Genomic DNA, 21781 nt, shown 5'->3' on the forward strand with positions numbered 1-21781 from the left:
TTATGTTGATATATGGCAAGAACCATCACAATATTGTAATTATTTTCCAAATAAAACAAATTAATTTAAAAAACATGGTATCATTTAAGAAAAACATACATATACTTATACTCACTGAAAACAAAACTCATTTGACATGAGCCCATAAAAACACAAGGATAAACAATTAAAATAGTTGCCCAGGTAACGAAGGGAAATCAGGAAGGAAGGAAGGAAGGAAAAAAGGAAGGAAGGAAAGAGAAGAAAAAGAGAGGCGGAAGGAAGAGAGAATGTCTAACAGAAACCTCTGACTCTACTTTGATTTATGTGTTAGCCAGAACCAGAAAAGCCCTTCAAAACAGCACAGGTACTTACATGACTAAACAAGGAGGAGGTTTTGTCCTTCGAATTTCCCCACCCTTTATACCTAATATTTGTAAAACTCAAAGCGTGTACCCCAGACAAACTTGGTCATTGTAAATCCTTTCACCCATTGCACAGCACCATTTATAACAGGCTGTGCTGGATTTTTCTCAGCACTCAACTTGAGATTTCTACAGATATGGGTTGCTTGGGTTATAAATTATTAAACCAACACCAGCCGGGCTTTATCTCAAATAGCACTAATCTGAATTGAAAGTAAGTCGGCTTATCACCATCAGACGTCTTAATTAACATTCCGATAGCAGTCAGTGACTTGGCTCACCATTGCTTTAGAAAATATTTATACAAACCTTTCTGAAGGCATTTGACACAGACCTAGAGAACTCGAACAATTTTATGAGGAGTGTAAACTCCAGCTTCGTCCATCAAAAGGGCCATTGGTCAATGCCAATGGCATCACAAAGTCTTGTATCTGCTAAGCACATGGCAGGCATTACTAATTAACCAATGGTCAGTTGACTGGTCAGCAATCATCCATCCCTGTGTTTGAAAGTTCTCTTTCTGCTTTGTTTCAAAATGTAGACAGATAGCATTTCAGATGTATACTTTCTCCCAAAGCCACCTGTTCAGCTGTCTTCTTTTAAATTCTTCCAGTCTGCAAGGAGGTCTGGTTTTCTTCACTCAACCTCTTAGCCCAAGAAGACTCCCACCCCTCACTGCCTCAGGCTCACACTAACTGTGTATCACTCCTTTCACACACACACATACCTAGCAAAAGTTGCTTTCTCAATCCAGATAACATCAACTCGGTAGCAGGTCTGTGTCACCCCTCTCGACAGTGACAGTAGCCAGCTTCCTCGGGGAATTAATGAGTAGATGCCTCCAGGCCTTTGAATTAGTGCAAATTTGACATCTGCCAACCTTAGGAGAATACATCTGGCTTAATTGAGCAGGGGAATGATGCTGGCAGAAAAAGATTAAAACGCTCAGGGTAATGGCAACCTGCTTTTCTTTCCTCATTCTCTCCTGAATCCACACAAAAGCCACCTGTGACTTGTCCAAATCGAGTGAGGTTTCTCACACCAGAGATACTGATGGATCCCTGCACAGCTTTAAGCAAGCAGCGGCCAAGAGCTATCTCTCCTCTCTGAGACAAGTGCATTTGTCAAGTCTCAGAGATCATCTCATTTCTGCTGTTGTCCTGCTCAGTAAACAAAATGAGCATAATAACTTGAGAAAGTTTTATGCACTGCACTTTTTTTTTTTAAATTTAGTGGACTTAGTTATAAAAAAAAATGCATGATACAGGGTACTCAGGGCTGGTGCACTGGGATGACCCTGAGGGATGGGATGGGGAGGGAGGTGGGAGGGGGGTTCAGGATGGGGAACACATGTACACCCATGGCTGATTCATGTCAGTGTATGGCAAAAACCACTACAATATTGTAAAGTAATAAGCCTCCAATTAAAATAAATAAATTAATTTTTTTAAATGCCATCTGACTTTTCAATACTGACCATCACAATAAACTTGATTCAAAACTTTCATTCACCATCAGGTGCCCACAGGGATAGCTGGATGATCTAAAGACTGACAGAGATGCAAGAGGCGCAGGTTTGATCCCTGGGTCGGGAAGATCCCCTGAAGAAGGGAAAGGCAACCCACTCCAGTATTCTTGCCTGGAGAATGCCCATGGACAGAGGAGCCTGGTGGGCTACAGTCCATGGGGTCACAAAGAGTGAGACGTGACTTGAGTACGTGTGTACACACACACAGGAAGACAAGGAGGAAGGAGGAGAAGAGGGTCAAGGGAGAGAAGGAAAGGGGATGGGAAACGGGCAGAGGTGCCCAAGGAGGGGTCATCTTATAGCAGCACCAGAGCAATTATGAGGCAGTTAAGGCCTAAACCCAGAAGACCCAGCATGAATCCCAACTCATTAGCTCTGTGACCTTAGGCAAGTTTTTTAGTCTCTCTGCTTCTTCATCTGAAAACAGAGGATGATGATAACTACCTCACAAAATTGCTGTGAGGATGAAACACTAAACACAAAGCACTTATTCCGTACCAGGCGCTGTGTTAAATGCCTCACCTACATTAATTCGGTCCTGAAATGGCCTTCTGAGTTAGGTGTGTGCTGGCTTCTCATTGCTGCGGTAACAAATGACCACAGACGTGGCTGAAAGCAACACACATTTATTATCATACCGCATAAGAGATCAGAAGTCCTAAAATCAAGGCATTAGCATGACTGCATTCCTCCTGGAAGCTCTGGGTGGGAGAATCCATTTCTTTGTTTATATCTTGTCTCTTTCCAGGTTCTATAGGCTGCCTGCATGCTCATGGCCCCTTCCCAGGATCGCTCCCAAAGTCTGCTTCGGTTTCAGGTCTGCTTTTCTGACTCTGATCCTCCTGCCTCCCTGTTAGGACCCTTGTGATTACACTGGCTCATTCAGATAACCCAGGGTAACCACCCCATCTCAAGATCCTTACCTTAATCATACCTACAAAGTCTCTTTTGCCACCTGAGGCAGAATATTCACACATGCGACTGATCAGGACAGGGGCATCTTTGAGGAGTCATTCTGTCTCCCACAGGTAGGATTATTGTCGCCATTTAACAAATGGGAAATTGACATAGGAAGAGATTAAGTAACTTGTCCCAGGTCATGCTTTTTCTCCCCACATGTTCCTGCCTCTCAGTGGGTTAATGTTTAGCACGTGGGACAGTGCTCTGCATAAGGAACATGAAGTTGAGTTAACTCTTATTGTCTGCAGTCGTCTTGAAGGTTGAATAAACAATAACTGCCTCAGTTTCAATTCAGGGGCACCAACACCAAAAGCAGGGTGGCCCTTGGGAGTCCCAAGGAGTGCCTTGGTCCCCATGCATATTTGGAAGCTGGGCTCCTCTCCCTCCAGCTGTGGGTCTGAAGCAAGCGGCCTGAGCCTCATGTTCCTCATGTGCATGCAGGACAAGGTTACAGAGAGCACCCAACCTAACAAACAGCTGGGGGACAAAGGTATTCAAGGGGATTCTGTCACTAGGAAAAAACATGTTCCACAAACTACTAAAACACTGCCAATTCTAGCATGCTGCGTGTGTGCTCAGCCACGGCTGACTCTGCGATTCCATGGTCTGTAGCCCACCAGGCTCCTCTGTCCATGGGATTCTCCAGGCAAGAATACTGAAGTGGGTTGACATTTCTTTCTCCAGGGAATCTTCCCAACATCTCCTGTGTCTCCTGCATTGGCAGGCAGATTCTTTACCACCAAGCCACCTGGGAAGCCCCACGGGGAAACCGAACCTAGCATCGTTTGCATATTTGTTAAGTAGAAGAAGAGATGATTTTTGGTGCTATGATTTGAATGAAACAAGGGATGCTGGAAGAGCAAAAACCGCTTTGGCCTGCAAAGCGGGGCGCTTACCACTGCAAATCCCCTGCTTGTTGTAAAACCCGTCGCCACAGCTGCTCTCACAGCCGCCCTCTCTCAGCACGTGGAGGGGGTCTCTGCAGGCCAGGCAGTGCTTCTCCGTGGGACCCCAGCAGGCAGCACAGGACTCGTGGCAGGCTGCAGGAAGAACCCAGAGTAGAAAGGACTGACTGCAATTTTTCTTTCAAAGGCTTTAGAATTTATAAGGAGGATGTTGGAACCTTCAGTCTTAAACCACTAGGCACATATGTGCACCACAGGAGAAAAAAAACTACCCCCCACCAAAAAATAAAAGAAAAACATTTTCTGTTGGCCAGAGGCATAACTTCCGTAAATTACTGCTATGAGAACTGGAACAGGAAACCAGAAGCTTTTGAATAATGGGAATCACAGGGAATGGAATCATAATTTTCTAGACAAATATGGTCTGTCTAGTGAAATTAGAAGGCCCTCCATCACCTTGCCTTCGAAACCATACAACAAAGTGTCAAACTAGATAATTGCACTCAACCTCCAACATGTCGAGGATCCACTTATGAGGGATGCCATGCACTCCTGAGAGTCCCTTGGACTGCAAGAAGATCCAAACAGTCCATCCTAAAGGAGATCAGTCCTGGGTGTTCATTGGTGGGACTGATGTTGAAGCTGAAACTCCAATACTTTGGCCACCTGATGCAAAGAGCTGACTCATTTGAAAAGACCCTGATGCTGGGAAAGATTGAGGGCAGGAGGAGAAGGGGACGAAAGAGGATGAGATGGTTGGATGGTATCACAAACCTGATGGACATGAGTTTGGGTAAACTCTGGGAGTTGGTGATGGACAGGGAGGCCTGGCATGCTGAAGTTCATGGGGTTGCAAAGAGTCGGACACGACTGAGCGACTGAACTGATACCGATGCACTCTTACCCTTGAATAGACTTTGAAAGATCCAGTACTGCTTGACTTCTATTGCTCCTTCCCTCCTTTTCCATCTCTCCCCCACCCCAGCTCTCCCACCCTCATCTTTCCTCAGAACTCTTGCAGCTCAGCCTCTGGTGTCCCCATAGCATCTGCTCTAAACCTGTATCTTGAGGACTCACGAAGCCTGCCTTTCCCTCATACCTTAGATTTTAAACTATATGTTGTTTCTAAACCAGAGTTATTCCTTTAAGGTTTGACCATCTCCTCCTTTTCCAGCATTTGATTGTTTTATTACTATTCATTCTTGCTCTTCATCTTAGTTCTATAAAGAGAGGTCTATTCTGAATGATTGAATATATTCAGATTTGGCAAACCGTCTGTAGGGCTAACAACATCCATCCTCCTGTTAGTGTATGGGCTGTGTGCTTAGGTTCATCCAACTCTTTGCAACCCCGTGGACTGTAGCCCGCCAGGTTCCTCTGTCCATGGGGATTTTCCAGGCAAGAACACTGGAGTGGGTTGCCATGCCCTCCTCCAGGGGATCTTCCCAACCCAGGGATCGAACCCAGATCTCCTGCATTGCAGGTGGATTCTTTACCATCTGAGCCACCAGGGAAGCCCAAGTATACTGGAGTGGTTAGCCTATTCCTTCTCCAAGCGATCTTGCTGACCCAGGGATTGAACCAGGGTCTCCTGCACTGCAGGTGGATTCTTTACCCACTGAGCTATCAGGGAAGCCCCTGTTCGTGTATCCTGATTTTCAAAATGTTTTGTTTACAATGGAGCACAACCTATTTTTCGGAAATATTCATTTTGACCAGAATTGGCAGAGAGAATGCTTTTGCTGGTCACAGGTGACTTGGGAGCTATACCTAAGTAACTGAATTAGGCGCCCCTTTGGAATCAGAAGAAAGGAGGCCTACATGGCAAATCTCAAGACCTAGGCCTCTCCTCTCAGTTCTAAACTACAAAGAAAGGCTTTAATTTCAGACAACTTTTCTCTCCAACAAACTTAGAGATAAATGCAAATTGTGTTAAGTGCTAGGGAGAGCTAGCAGATACTTCATGATACTGCTTATATGAGAAATTTTGGGGAAAAAAAAAGGGGATACAAACGAACTTATTTACAAACCAGAAATAGACTCACAGACTTGGAGAATGAACTTAAGAGTTACCAGAGGAGAAGAAAGTGGGAGGAGGGATAGTTAGGGAGTTTGGGCTTAATATGTACATTTAAAATGGATAACCAACAAGGAACTATGGTATAGCACAGGGAACTCTGCTAAATATTATGTAACAACCTAAATGGGGAAAGAATTTGAAAAAGTATAGATACATGTATATGTGTAACTGAATACCTTTGCTGTACACATAAAACTAATAAAACTAATTGTTGATCAACTATACTCCAATATAAAATTGAAAGTTAAAAACAAAGAATAACAGTAGTGGGAGTGGAAGGGACTGACATCAGGAAGATCTGAAGAATGAGACGTAGCCAGCCATGGAGGGAGCCAGACAGCAGCAGCAACAAAGGAAAAGGGGGAGTTTGGGGGTTCAAGGAACTGGAGGTTCCTCTTGTGGCTGGACCTGGTGGACATCTAGGGGTACAGTGGGGAATAGAGGGCCACTGTATCAGGGTGACCTGATTCATGGCTGGAGGGGTAGGCAGAAGCCCTGTGAAACTTGATCTTGGAGACCATGGAAAGAAATTAGGATTTTTAGCCTAACTGTGATGTGAGTCAAGAATGGGCTTAAATAGGATAGAGACAAGCCCTGCTTGAGATATTTAAAAATTCTCTTTCGATGTCGTGAAGAGTGGGTTTAAGGACTTGCATGCTGCAGGGAGACAAGCATGGAGCTGACTGCTCTGGTCCAGGTAAGAGATGAGAGTGGCAGGTGGAAAGCAAAGAAGGACAAAGTTTACTTACTTCTTGTCTGGCTCCCTCACTAGGGAGCTCCCTCACCATAAGGTCCATAGGGGCAGAGTCCATATTCTTGTCAACTCAGTTGAGCACACTGCTTGGTCCTCTACAAAATCCTCTTATACTTACCATGTTATTTACAAATGGTGCATGAAAACACTGCTTGTGTTGAGATAAGCCACTGATGCTACTTAAAACTAAATACATGGATGCAAAGATCCCAGTAGCAAATTCTCCCCTGAATGCACATGAAAATTTTCATTCATTTATTCATCTACTCTCAACAGCTGATTACAGTCACTATCTGAAGTGTCTATCAATGTTAAGGGCTTCTGCCTTACTGAGGAAATGGAGTTGATTCAAAGCTGTTACCTAAACAAACAAACAAAAATCCAACTGCATTTCTAAGAAGGCATGCCACGCTAATCTATCAACAGAAGCACCTACCACATGCAATATGAAGGACTAGTCTGGAGGGCCTTCCCAGCTGCCACAGGTAGGCCAGGGCACCAGGGTGTAAGTTCCCAGGGGATGATGGGGAGTGAGGTGAAAAAGACAACAGGGGTCAGACCACGAGTGTCAGGCAGGCAAGGGTAAAGGACACTGGACGTCATCCCCTTAAAAGTTTTAATCAGGGCAGAGGAATTGATCAGTTTTGCTTTTTAGAGTATTAACATTGCAGTGGGGAGAGGAGAGGGTGATCAACTGAAGACATCTTTAAGGAATGAACTCATCCTTGTCCCAGGGGCAAGGAGGAGATGAGAAATGAAAGGGCAATTCCCAGTTGTTTCAGGAACTGTCTGGTGGCAGGGCATTGCATCAGCTGCACTGGCAGTTGAAACAGTACAAATACTTCCAACCTGTTTGGTGAATGGTTGTGGTCCTAGCTCCCTCCCTGATGCTCTGTCTGCAGCCCTGGGGACGCTGCAGACACCACATCCAACAATGAAAGGTCTGACACAGAAGAGGGACTCAGGTCTCCCCTCCTTCTGACCAGTCTGATCTACGCCATACTGCTTGTTCAATATTTTTAATGTTACCCCCCATGATGCCAATCAGGACAGGGGTCAAAAGATGAGCAGGATGGAGGCCCCAGACTTAGGGATGGCACTCAGTCCTGTCACACACTGAGCCCTACCTAACCTTTCAGCCCTGGCTGCTGTTACCTCCCTCCACCAAAACAGCTCTACGGAGCAGAGACCCTAAGCATACCATGTGAAGATCAAGCGTCTGATGCCCCACACAGGACTGACCCAACCAGCAATGCCTCTGGCTCCTCCCATGGTTTCCTGCATATAATCCTGCTTACATCTGAGAGGCGTCCTAAAGAGTCGTTATGTCTATGATGCTTTGCTGAACTTGTCCAGACAAAGCCAGTTACTCCTTCCTCTAGATTCCTGCAGCCCTTTGTATGGGCCTCTCCTGCTACTTATCCAACTGAGCATGCATGCTAAGTCACTTCAGTCTGACTCTTAGCAACCCCATGTAGCCCATCAGGCTCCTCTGTCCATGGAATTCTACAGCCAAGAACACTGGAATGTGCAGCCATGCCCTCCTCCAGGGTGATCTTCTTGACCCAGGGATCGAACCCACATCTCTTATGTCTCCTGCATTGACAGGCAGTTTCTTTACCATAGCACTACCCAGGGAGCCCATGCTGGATCTATCTACGTTGAGAGTCAAATGTGATGCTGGACCTTTTCTTTTTTTACCATCTCAAAAACAAGGCATGTTCCAACAGCCAGGTAGGACAGCAGAAGGGATTTTTATTTTAACACAGGACTATGCTGAGCTGTCATTTCTTTCCTTTTTTTTTTTTTTGAGTTGTCATTTCTCATAATGACACACTCCCACTGTGTTTTGCAATTGATTTCTAATTTCTAACACTGAACATATGCTACTGCAGATAATCTCTCCTTGCAGGCTTATTTTACATGGAGCTTTTATTACATTTGGGTTATTATGAAAAATAAAAGGTCAGTCCCTGACTTTTCACCACAATTTCTCTTAGTGATACATGTTCAGCTCACCCAGCGTTTGAAGTGTATATTGTGGTGATAAATTAAAACAGAGGACAAATAAGAGAAAGCCGTCATCTTATCTCACGTGCAGAAGATAATTTATTTTGGAAAGCCCCTGACTCTTTTGGAGCATAACAAGACATGTGCTAGCTTGCTGAGCAATTCCTTTCAAAATGAAGGGGAATGAAATACTCTTCTTCTGGCAACTCTCTATTGAAACCCTACTCTAAAAATAACAAACTTCTTTTCATATTTGATAATTTTGAAATAGAAGATGGTTGTAAAAAAAATTCAACCTGTGCTACTCAAAGAATAAAATGCAGCCCTTTCTCAAGGAAATGTTAAAATACTTCTTAGGGACCACTTCTTATTTTCCAGGAAGCCTTCAAAAAACCCCAGGTAGTGGACACAGATCCCTGTTCCCTCAACCTTCAAGTTTAAACTGCCCCTCCCAAGGAAAAGAAGGAATCTTGGATCCTCACCGTTCCATGGATTTCTGGAATGTCTCCCGTCCATTACCAGAAAATAAGCACACTTGGTTAGTGACCCTTTTAAAGTCATCAGTGATTATCGTTATCATCTTTCTAAAGTCCATATATATGTGTTAGTATACTGTAATGGTCTTTATCTTTCTGGCTTACTTCGCTCTGTATAATGGGCTCCAGTTTCATCCATCTCATTAGAACTGATTCAAATGAATTCTTTTTAATGGCTGAGTAATATTCCATGGTGTATATGTACCACAGCTTCAGATGTATAGAACAGACTTGTGGACTCTGGGAGAAGGCGAGGGTGGGATGTTTCAAAAGAACAGCATTGAAACATGTATATTATCTAGGGTGAAACAGATAACCAGCCCAGGTTGGGTACATGAGACAAGTGCTCGGGCCTGGTGCACTGAGAAGACCCAGAGGGATCGGGTGGAGAGGGAGGTGGGAGGGGGGACTGGGATGGAGAATACATGTAAATCCATGGCTAATTCATTTCAATGTATAACAAAAACTACTGTAATGATGTAAAGTAATTAGCCTCCAACTAATAAAAATAAAAAAAAAAATTTATTACTGAAAAAAAAAAAAAAAGAAAAGAAAAAAAATAAAGTCATCAGTGAGGCTGCAATTCGGATTTCCAAATTGCCAAGAAGTTTTCAGTCTCAACTACATGAAGCAGCCTAAACTCTAGGCATAAGCAAGACACCGTACACAGGGTAAAGTCCTTCATTCTGATCCTTATCCACATCGTGGCAACTGCTAACTATCCTTCACGACTCACACATGACTAGGAAGGACTTGCCAAGTTTTAAAGTTTATCAGGAGGCAGTGAGTAAATTTCTAGTAAGACACCCATGTTGGGATGAAAAAAATTTTTCCATCTTAAACTCAACTTCACTGCCCCTTGCTCTCCTAATCTGTAAAGTGGGAATAATAATATTTGTTGTACTTAACTCAAGGGGATATGGCGAGATGATGTACATGAGAAAGCAGAGGATACTGAACATGATCCTATGAGTGGCACACCCTATGGGATCGAACAAAGCTTGTTTCAACCGGTGCCAAAAGCAAAGTAATTATAAAGGGAGCAAATTAAAATGTAACACAAGGCACAAAGGGCAAGGATGAAAAAGACTACGGGAAAGGAAGGTTCACTTAGAAAGGGAGTGAAAAGAAATAACAGAGCCCACAGGGATTCCTCCAGCAGTTACATAAAGGAGCTCCGGTCTTGCCCAGAGGCCGCCTACTGTAGAGCTCTTTCCTTGAAATTGCTGCAAAATATTAACAAAAACCCTTTGGAAACAGCTCTGTGATTCTCATAGTGAAGCCCAGATGCTGGGCAAACTGTGCACTCTTCCCCCATCACAGCCACACCTGAGGCCAAGGCTATCAGTCTAAGAAGGATGGGCGATAGAAGCCAGACAAGTCTAAAAGGAGCATGTCCTCTGAGTCACTATCATTTATGATCTTTTACTTCCACCTGCCTCTGTCCCCTACCAAGCTGGTCTCTGCCCTCACCCTTCCCCCCATGCCAACAGAAGCTTTAACACCTGATGTTGCAATGCCTGGTCTCCACGTGTTCTGAAAACTGATATGTACTTGAGGGAGTACATAACAGAAAAATAAAAACACATGAAAACATCTTCACTCTCTCGAATAGGTGGAGATGTGAAAATGACACAGGGGAGCAGCAACTAGACGCAAAGGATTGGATGTACACATAGCAACATGTATGCATCTTAGAAACAGTGTTCAGCGAGGGAAACTAAGTCATCCATGGTAACAAAGGTACCAATCTGGGGTGCGTGCTCAGTTGCCTCTGACTCGTTGCAACCCCATGGACTGTAGCCCACCAGGCTCCTCTGTCCATGGGATTTTCCAGGCAAGAATACCGGAGTGGGTTGCCATGTCCTCATTGAGGGGATCTTCCTGACCCAGGGGTCACATCTGTATCTCCTGCACTGGCAGGGGGACTCTCTACCACCGAGCCCCCGGGGAGCCCTTACAACCCTGGGGAAGAATGGTGACAACTGAGGAGGTTGTGCTTATGCTGAGACTGGGAATGTGTGGGAAATCTTTTTCCTTTCCTTTTAATTTTGCTGTGAACCTAAAATGGCTCTAAGAATTTCTGAAGTCTTTAAAATTTAAGAAAAGAAGGAAAAGAATGAAATATCCATCTGTTAATATGTATGACAAACCTACACAAGTGTATTAAAAGGCAGAGGCATTACTTTGCCGAAAAAGGACTATCTAGTCAAAGCTATGGTTTTTCCAGTGGTCATGTATGGATGTGAGAATTGGACTATAAAGAAAGCTGAGTGCCGAAGAATTGATGCTTTTGAACCGTGGTGTTGGAGAAGACTCTTGAGAGTCCCTTGGACTGCAAGGAGATCCAACCAGTCCATCCTAAAGGAAATCATTCCTGAATATTCATTGAAAGGACTGATGTTGAAGCTGAAACTCCAATCCTTTGGCCACCCGATGCGAACAGTCAACTCATTGGAAAAGACCCTGATGCTGGGAAGGATTGAGGGCAGGAGAAGTAGGGAGCAACAGAGGATGAGACAGTTGGATGGCATCACAGACTCAATGGACATGAGTTTTAGTGAACTCCCGGAGATAGTCAAGGACAGGTAAGACTAGTGTGCTGTAGTCCACTGGACAGGACTTAGCAACTGAACAACAACAACAACAATATGTATGAATATTTAAAATATGTGCATACAAAACACTAAAAGCACATGCATACAACAAATCTACATTAAATCACATTAGAATAGTCAAGAGGGGAAAGGAAGTGGGGACAGGTAATGGGAAGAAAAGGAACAGACAGGAAGATAGATAAGCAGGAGAATAGCCTGGCACAGGCTAATGATGAAAAGGGGCCATGAATGCATAAGAATGATTAATTCAACTTCCTTCATATAAATCTCCAAAATAAGATTAAGTAAGTGAATAAACAAGATTACATTAAAAACATTTAAAAATTTTGGGGGGCCATACCTTAGGGCATGTAGGATCTTAGTTCCCTGACCAGCAATCAAATCTGTGAAACTTGCACTGGAAGCTCGGAGTCTTACACACTGGACTGTCAGGAAAGTCCCAAGATTACATTTGGATCAATCAAACTGACAAATATAATAAGAATTGTAATGCCTAGCACTTTCATGCCTTTCTAGTAAGAGTGCAAATGAAAACTTCTTTTAAAGAGAGTAATATGATAATATGTGTCAAAAGATTAAATAGGTGCATATCTATACTTGGACCCAGTGTCTAAGAATTTACTTTAATCAAATGTATTTGAGTCTGTGCTTAGTCACTCAGTCATGTCCAACTCTTTGAGACCCCATGGAATGCAGCCCTCCAAGCTCCTCTGTCCATGGGATTCTCCAGGCAAGAATACTTGAGTGGGTAGCCATGCCCTCCTCCAGGCAATCTTCCTAACCCAGGGATTGAACCCAGCTGCTCTGCATTGCAGGCAGATTCTATTAACCACAATTCTATTAAAAACATTTACATTGTGGTTATTTACAATAATAGAAAAATTAGGAAGAAATGTCAAACAACAGAGGATTAGCTCAACGAATTCTTGCAGAGCCACAGATCGAAAGTTATACAACGGGTTTCAAAAAACACTGTAGAAGGATGATAAAAAAACATGGGGAAAGCAGGCAATAAAACTATATACAGAGTGTGATTTTACTTTTGAAAAATAAATTCATCTGTATGTGTGTGTATGCACAACACACGCAAGCTACATAAATTAGGCAGACATTCACCAAAATACTAACAGCCATGCTTGGGGAGAGTTTGAGTCAGGGATCTTCACAGATTTTATGCACCTTGAATTTTACTGAATTTATTAGATGCATTCATTTGGTGCTTATGGAAAAAAATTACTAAAGGAGAAAGAAAAGCCTGTAGTCGTTTCCTCTAAGGCACAAGCTGAATAAATAGGTAGTTAATCTATTAACCACATTCATGATACAGCTGAATGATTCACCCGTCCTGGGTAATGTATTTATATTTTTAGCAGGGTCTTCTATAGACAGAGAGCTTGAATGGAAGGAGTGACTTTCCAGCTGAAGGAGGCTTTGGCAAATCCACATGGAGAGAGATTTACAAGCAGGCTGGCTCTTCGGTGGCACATAAGTCAGAGGATGAAGGCAGACATTCCTTTCACCAGTAACACTCCTCAGGTTATCTTTTCTGTCTGCTGCCCCTCTACCTGTCCTCCTAAACCTACAACCCAGCACACCCTGAAGATTTTCAAATGCAGTGACCACCTACGCTGAACTTGACAGCCAAAGGGAATTCTCAGATTGCACTCATCCACAGTGACCGCTGGCAACCCTCAGCTCCCTGGGGTTTTCTTCAGCCCATGTAAATTAAATGGATATCGATTTTTCTAGCAATACCTTGAGTCTACTTGTCCATAGAAACTAAAGAGCCAAAGGGGGGACCCACCAGCCCTTTTCAAACTTTCAATGGTGCCCAGACTTCCTGGCCACACTTGCGCAGCCTGCTCAGAACTGGGTGGTGATTAACGTGGAGGCACTGGGTTACCTGTGGGCGGCATAAAAAGGGAGGGGAGGGCAGAACACGGAGGGTGCTGGTGGTGGGGGATGGGGACGAGAGAGAAGGAATGTACAAACATATACCATACAGTCTAGCTGAAATAACTGAGAACCCTAGGAGCTGGGCAGAAAGCCAGAAGACTTGTCACTACTTTGTAAGCCATAGCTGAAATATTTGAGGGTTCAGATGTGTCAGGAAGAATGGGATCTGTCTGGAAGATAAACTCCCTTGCACTTGCAGCGGGCTTTCTCTGCTGGTATGTGATACGTCTGTTCCATCATCTGTCTTTGGCCTGCACAGCAAAGGCCTATAAGTAGCATAGACAAATGCCAAACACAGTCTGTTGAAGCCTGGTAGAGCAGAGGTCCCAGGCAAAATACCACAGCTGCTTTTTCCTTCCTCCCTCCATTTATTATTTATAAGAATGTACAGAGACAGAGGGAATTTGGAATACCACTGTCACCTGCTTCACTGGGTCTAGCTTACTCAGGAAAAGAACATTCTAGAAGGACAATCCTATTACCCTCCCTTCTGAGTGGCTTCAAATACTCCATGGATACCAACCAAGTTCCAGGGACAAGTTTATTTTTTAAAGAATCACCATTTCAACTAGAGGCCAGTATCACTGATGAACATAGATGCAAAAATCGTCAATAAAATTCTAGCAAACAGAATCTAACAACATATTAAAAAGATCCTACATCATGATCAAGTGGGTTTTATCCCAGGGATGCAAGAATTCTTCAATATTCACAAAGTAATCAATGTGATTGACCATATTAACAAACTGAAAGATAAAACCATATGATGATTATCTCAATAGATGCAGAGAAAGCCTTTGAGAAAATACACCACTCATTTATGATAAAAAATCTCCAGAAAGCAGGCATAGAGGGAACATACCTCAACATAATAAAAGCAATATATGATAAATCCACAGCAAACATTATCCTCAATGGTGAAAAATTGAAAGCATTTCTTCCAAAATCAGCAACAAGTCATGGGTGCCCACTCTCACCACTACTATTCAACATAGTTTTGGAAGGCCTAGCCACAGCAATCAGAGAATAAAAAGAAATAAAAGGAATCCAGATTGGAAAAGAAGATGTAAAACTCTCACTGTTTGCAGGTGACATGATCTGCTACATAAAAAACCCTAAAGGCATCACCAGAAAATTACTAGAGCTAATCAATGCATACAGTAAAGTTGCAGGATACAAAATTAATACACATAAATCCCTTGCATTCCGATACACTGAGAAAACAGAAAGAGAAATTAAGGAAACAATCCCATTCAACATTGCAACAAAAAGAATAAAAATAGGAATAAATTTACCTAAAGAAACAAAAGACTTATATGTAGAAAACTATACAACATTGATGAAAGAAATAAAAAATGACACAAATAGATGGAGAAATATACTATATTCGTGGACTGGAAGAATCAATACAGTGAAAATGAGTATGCTACCCAAAGCAATCTAGAGACTGAACACAATCCCTATCAAGCGACCAGTGGTATTATTCACACAATTAGAGCAAATAATTTCACAATTTGTATGGAAACAAAAAAAACCTCGAATAGCCAAAGCAATCTTGAGAAAGAAGAATGGAACTGGAGGAATCTACCTGCCTGACTTCAGACTATATACAAAGTTACAGTCATCAAGCCAGCATGGTACTGGCACAAAGACAGAACTACAGATCAATGGAACAAAACAGAAAGCCCAGAGATAAATCCACGCACCTTATCTTTGCCAAAGGATGCAAAAATATACAATGGAGAAAAGACAATGTCTTTAACAAGTGGTGCTGGAAAAACTGGTCAACCACCTGTAAAAGTATGAAACTAGACCACTTCCTAACACCATACACAAAAATAAACTCAACATGGATTAAAGACCCAAATGTAAGACCAGAAACTATAAAACTCCTAGAGGAAAACATAGGCAGAACACTCTCTGACATGAATCACAGCAAGATCCTCTATGACCCACCTCCCAGAGTAATGGAAATAAAAACAAAAATAAACAAATAGGACCTAGTTGAACTTAAAAGCTTTTGCACAATGAAGGAAACTATAAGCAAGGTGAAAAGGCAGCCTTCAGAATGGGAGATAAATAACAGCAAATGAAGCAACTGACAAAGAATTAATCTCAAAAATATACAAGCAATTCATGCAGCTCAATACCAGAAAAATAAATGACCCAATTAAAAAATGGGCCAAAGAACCAAACAGACATTTCTCCGAAGAAGACATACAGATAGCTAACAAACACATGTAAAGATGCTCAACATCACTCATTATTAGAGAAAATGCAAATCAAAACCACAGTGAGGTACCATCTCACGCCAGTCAGAATGGCTGCCATCAAAAAGTCTACAAGCAATAAATGCTGGAGAGGGTGTGGAGAAAAGGGAACCCTCTTACACTGTTGGTGGGAATGCAAACTAGTACAGCCACTATGGAGAACAGTGTGGAGATTCCTTTAAAAAACCGGAAATAGAACTGCCATATGACCCAGCAATCCCACTCCTGGGCATACACACCGAGGAAACCAGAACTGAAAGAGACACATGTACCCCAATGTTCATCACAGCACTGTTTATAATAGCCAGGACATGGAAGCAACCTAGATGCCCATCAGCAGACAAATGGATAAGGAAGCTGTGGTACATATACACTATGGAATATTACTCAGTCATTAAAAAGAATTCATTTGAATCAGTTCTAATGAGATGGATGAAAGTGGAGCCCATTATACAGTGAAGTAAGCCAGAAAGATAAACACCAATATAGTGTACTAATGCATATATATGGAATTTTAAAAGATGGTAACAATAACCCTATATGCAAAACAGAAAAAGAGACACAGAGGCATAGAACAGACTTTTAGACTCTGTGGGAGAAGGTGAGGGTGGGATGTTCTAAGAGAATAGCATTGAAACAAGTATACTATCAAGGATGAAACAGATCACCAGCCCAGGTTGGATACATGAGACAAGTGCTCAGGGCTGGTGCACTGGGAAGACCCAGAGGGTTGGGATGGAGAGGGAGGCGGGAGGGGGGATCGGGATGGGGAATACATGTAAATCCATGGCTGATTCATGTCAATGTATGGCAAAAACCACTACAATATTGTAAAGTAGTTAGCCTCCAACTAATAAAAACAAATGGAAAAAAAAAAGTCTACAAACAATAAATGCTGGAGAGGGTGTGGAGAAAAGGGAATCCTTTTACACACCCTTTCCTTAAAACACTGAAAATAACGCTGCCATAAGACCCAGCAATCCCACTGCTGGGCACACACACTGAGGAAGCCAGAATTGAAAGAGACACATGTACTCCAATGTTCACTGCAGCACTGTTTACAACAGCTAGGACATGGAAGCAACCTAGATGTCCATCGGCAGACAAATGGATAAGGAATTTGTGGTACATATACACAATAGAATGTTACTCAGCTCTAAAAAAGAACACATTTGAGTCAGTTCTAGTGAGATAGATGGAACTGGAGCCTATTATACAGAGTGAAGTAAGCCAGAAAGAGAAACACCAATACAGTATATTAATGCATATATATGGAATTTAGAAAGATGGTAATGACAACCCTATATGCAAGACAGCAAAGGAGACACAGATATAAAGAACAGACTTTTGGACTCTGTGGGAGAAGGTGAGGGTGGGATGATTTGAGAGAATAGCATTGAAACATGCATATTACCATGTGTAAAACAGATGACCAGTCAAACATGAAACAAGGCACTCAAACCCAGTGCACTGGGACAACCCAGAGGGATGGGATGGAAGGGATGTGGGAGGGGGGTTTGGGACAGGGGGACACATGTACACCCATGGCTGATTCATGTCAATGTATGGCAAAAACCACCACAATATTGTAAAGTAATTAGCCTCCAATCAAAATAAATAAATTAATTTAAAAAATAAATATCACAGGACATTGGGAAAAAAAAAAAAGAAACATGTATATTACTGTATGTAAAATAGATGACCAGTGCAAGTTCAATGAATGAAGCAGGGAATTCAAAGCTGGTACTCTGGGACAACCCAGAGGGATGGGGTGGGGAGGGAGGTAAAAGGAGGGTTCAGGATGGTGCAACACATGTACACCCATGGCTGATTCATGTCAATGTATGGCAAAAACCACCACAATATTATAAAGTAATTAGCCTCCAATTAAAATTAAAAAATTAATTTTTTAAAAAAAGAATACTGTTTCAGCACTCACAAAAGGCACCTAATAATCTTAGAGAAGAGGTAAATGAAGACAAGAAGAAGAGAGGTGGGGAAAAAATAAGATTCTGTAATTTTCCTGAGGCCATGACTAGTTAGAAACTGCTGACAGGGAGTAAATAACAGAAGCTAAATGGAAGTAAGGTTACCAGGAAGCCAGAGTCGAGGCATGCCTGTACATTCTTCTACTTTTTCCTATGTGAAGTGGTTTAAAAACTTTTTTTTCAATCAAAAATTGTTGCAAAGTGTCTTATATGTATCTAGCATTGTGGGGAATTCAGAAGGATAAGACCTGCCCTTGCCTCCATAATCACTCACTTCCTACAATAGACTTTTTAAACTGTCTGTATAGCACTGGAAGTAACAGATTCATATAGTGGTAACTATTTGAAGCAATGCATTTACTTATTTAATGACACTCTTCTCCAGTTGAGAACCTAATACTGAACCACAGGGTGGTTTTCTGTCACTTCACTGCAGTCTCCTAGTGCCTGGGACACGGAAGAGCCTCAACAAATATTTGTTGCATAAACAGAGTGGAGATGGGACTATCACTTGAAGCAGTGTATATATCTTTACAAGACATTCAGCAGCTAAGTGAGAAATCATAATTGCTGTACAACACCAGAGGTGTGAACATGCATATGAAGTTCCCAGGTGGTGCTAGAGGTAAAGAACCCACCTGTCAATGCAGCAAAAAAGAAACACAGGTTTGATCCCTGGGTTGGAAAGATCCCCTGGAGGAGGGCAGGGCAACCCACTCCAACAAATTCTTGCCTGGAGAATTCCACAGACAAAGGAGCGTGGTGGGCTACTACTGTCCATAAGGTCACAAAAAGTTGGACACGACTGAAGCGACTTAGCGTGCACAATGTAAAGAGCAGAACAAAGTGAGTGAAGACACAGTGGCAAGATGTGCTGAGCCCCAGACTGAATGAGTGATCTAGGAGTGAAAAATGGGGGCTGACCCTCCAACTCTGGAAGGTGTGGAGGGACCATGGAGGATATCAGCTTCACAATGACTACACCAATAGAACAGGAAGGGTCCCACGTTCTAGAGGATTTCAGGACAGCAGTTGCATAAATGCCTTTGCCAAGAAGTTCGTCCTGGGCACGCCAGGCTGGGCTCAGCCACAAACCCAGCGAGTATTGCTTTGCACCTGGTTCCCAGGGGTCAGTGCTACGTGTCCACATATTCCAACAAATAATTATCTTTAGACGTTCTTCCATTCAAACTACAACTTCTAAATCTCAGCTAAGTCAGCATCCTACATGTAAATTTTACAGGTTCTCTTTTCATAAGCTTTCCCTCTAAATGTAGCATAATACTGGTGAAGAAACAAGTCATTCTAGATTCTCATCATTTGATCGAAGCATTTAAAGAAAATGATTTTAATTTGTTGTGATGAATACAATAAACTGTTCCCTGTGTTATATTTACTTCTCCATAATATACAAAAGTTATTTAAAATCAGATGCAAATGGCACAAAATCCTTTGTTACCTAATGCAAGCTATTTGATTTGCATCTGCATAAACTGAAAAGCAAAGGAATATATTTGATAAGGACAATAGCTGCCTTTTATTGTTCATGTGGGGTTTCTCAGGTGGTGCTAGTAGTAAAGAACCTGCCTGCCAATGCAGGAGAGATAAAAGATGTGGGTTTGAATCCTGGGTGGGGGAGATACCCTGGAGGAAGGCATAGCAACCCCCTCCGGTATTCTTGACTGGAGAATCCCATGGACAGAGGAGCCTGGCGGGCTACAATCAATAGGGTTGCAAAGAGTTGGATACAATTGAAGTGACTTAGCAAGCATGCACTGGCCACATATCATGTGTCAGTCATAATATATTTACATTTTCAAACATCTTTTCTAACCTTCATATTAGTGGCTTAAAGTAGATAATATTAACCCCATTTTATAGCTAAAAAAAACTGAGGCTCAAGGTGGTTAAATGACTTACCCAAACGTACAGCAAAAAGTGGTAGAGTTGAGATTCAAAATGATGCCCCTCACACAAACCTAAAAACTGTTCAATTGCTTGATTCTTTAAGTTTCAAAATCTAAGACCACACAGCATTCCTATATAGAATGAGTTACATAGGTTTCTGTGTTAGCGTTTTTTTCACATCTCTACAAAGCAGCAGCTAACCCTGCCTTGATTGCCAGCTCACTATAGGCAAACATGGAGCCTTATTTATCTTCATATTCTCAAGGTCTTGAGCAGTGGTCAATAGAGGATGAATGGTGTGGGGGACAAGGAACAAGAAAGACGGACAACAGGAAGCAGAAATCCAAGTCTCCAAATATATATGGAGGGTTTACAGGTGCCAGGTGTCATCCTAATCAACACATGTGAATTCACTCATTTAATCCACACAACAGTGATGTGTGGTAGACATTACTGCCTCCGCTTTAGCGACAAGCAATTGAAACACAGAGTTAAAGAACAGGCTGTTTGAAGCAACAGAGCCAAGATCGGAATCCCGGTGGTTTGTCTCCACTTGAGCAAGGGGTCACCCTCTTTCCCATCTCTGGGTCTGCAGAAGGAAGGTAGCACCTGCCAGGGTCACACAGCTCCATCCTCCAACCTTTGTGATACATACCAAAACATGGGCTAAATTCTACTCTTTCTCTACTCAGAGTCAACAGTCTTGAGCTATTCATTTTAAAATAATCTTCTATGGTGTGCGTTAATGTAGTTGTTCTAACTTCTTGTGGGCTCTTATATCTGTGATCTACATACACAGTTTAATAGTCCCAGCAGAGTAAGACAGAAGTTGATTGAAAAGATGGGTGAGACAGGCAAGGAAGAATGTTCTCAGGACAGGTGAGCTCAGTCTGGATCCAGATTTAGATTTAAAGTCAAGGTTTTTAAGAAGAGGTAATGAAACTACCACTCTGGTAGAAAGAATACAGTAAGTCTAGGACAAGTGGTACCCAACAGCCATGGTGGACAGGTACAAGGCCACGTGGTGCGGAGGTGGGGCAAACAACATCCATACATGCATCAAGCTTGACCATGTGGTCAGGGTTAAGAGACAGGCTGTTAATTCCTGGAAATGGATCACAACAGGACAAGTGGCAGGAACCAGAGTAGAAACTCAGGCCTAGGACCTGATGTCCACAGGGTCAAGAAGGAATGTTGGATCAGATCTAGTTGGCACCAAAAAAGAAGTCTAGGGGTTAAGGCAGACGCCTAAGTGCCACACCTAAAGGGTGAGTTCTGGGCATCCGGAGGGTGATTACTCCTTGGTCCTCTCTGCTGTGGGAAAGAGACAACTTCTAGATCGCCTATCTCCAATTTAGATGGATATAAAGCCTGGGTGGTGCTGAGCCTTCAGGTAAAGTGATCAAAGCGTTAAACTCTCAAGTTGGGGAAGGGAGAGGAAATGAAGCATTGACTGGTGGGGGACACAAAATGTGATTTCTAATTATGTTATTCAGTTTAATAAAGCATAAGATTATAACAATAATGTGAATATATGTACACGTGTACCTGTTTGTAGGCATATACGTATATGTGTGTCTATACCACAAAACTCAAGGGAAAAGAAACAGTGATAAAGGCCCCTAAGGACGTGGTTCTCAGGTAGGACTCAGGCCCTTCTTTCACCTCCCTCTGGTTTACTTGCTTGACTCTTTTCTTGAAGAGTCACAGGTCTATGTGCCTCTTGGGTCTGCCTCTTAGGTCTGCCTCAAATTTCTCCTCCTGTCTCATATTCAACACGGTGAGCATGAATATTAATCAGCTAATTTCTGGTAATGAGTTCTCTCAGCATGTGTTCGCTTTCTTTTGCTTTTTGATGGGTCAA

General features: G+C 42.5%; 1 protein-coding gene across 1 annotated transcript in view; it reads right to left on the reverse strand.

Annotated features, from left to right (window-relative positions):
* The window catches only part of FRAS1 (Fraser extracellular matrix complex subunit 1), a 505552-nt gene that overhangs the window by 242797 nt on the left and 240974 nt on the right, over window positions 1-21781 (reverse strand). Inside the window, 1 exon segment of the mRNA XM_070458257.1 lies at window positions 3789-3932. Within this exon segment, the coding sequence (XP_070314358.1) occupies window positions 3789-3932 (144 nt within the window).

The sequence above is a fragment of the Odocoileus virginianus genome, chromosome 29, assembly GCF_023699985.2.
Source record: "Odocoileus virginianus isolate 20LAN1187 ecotype Illinois chromosome 29, Ovbor_1.2, whole genome shotgun sequence".
In the NCBI taxonomy this organism is placed as follows: Eukaryota; Metazoa; Chordata; class Mammalia; order Artiodactyla; family Cervidae; genus Odocoileus; species Odocoileus virginianus.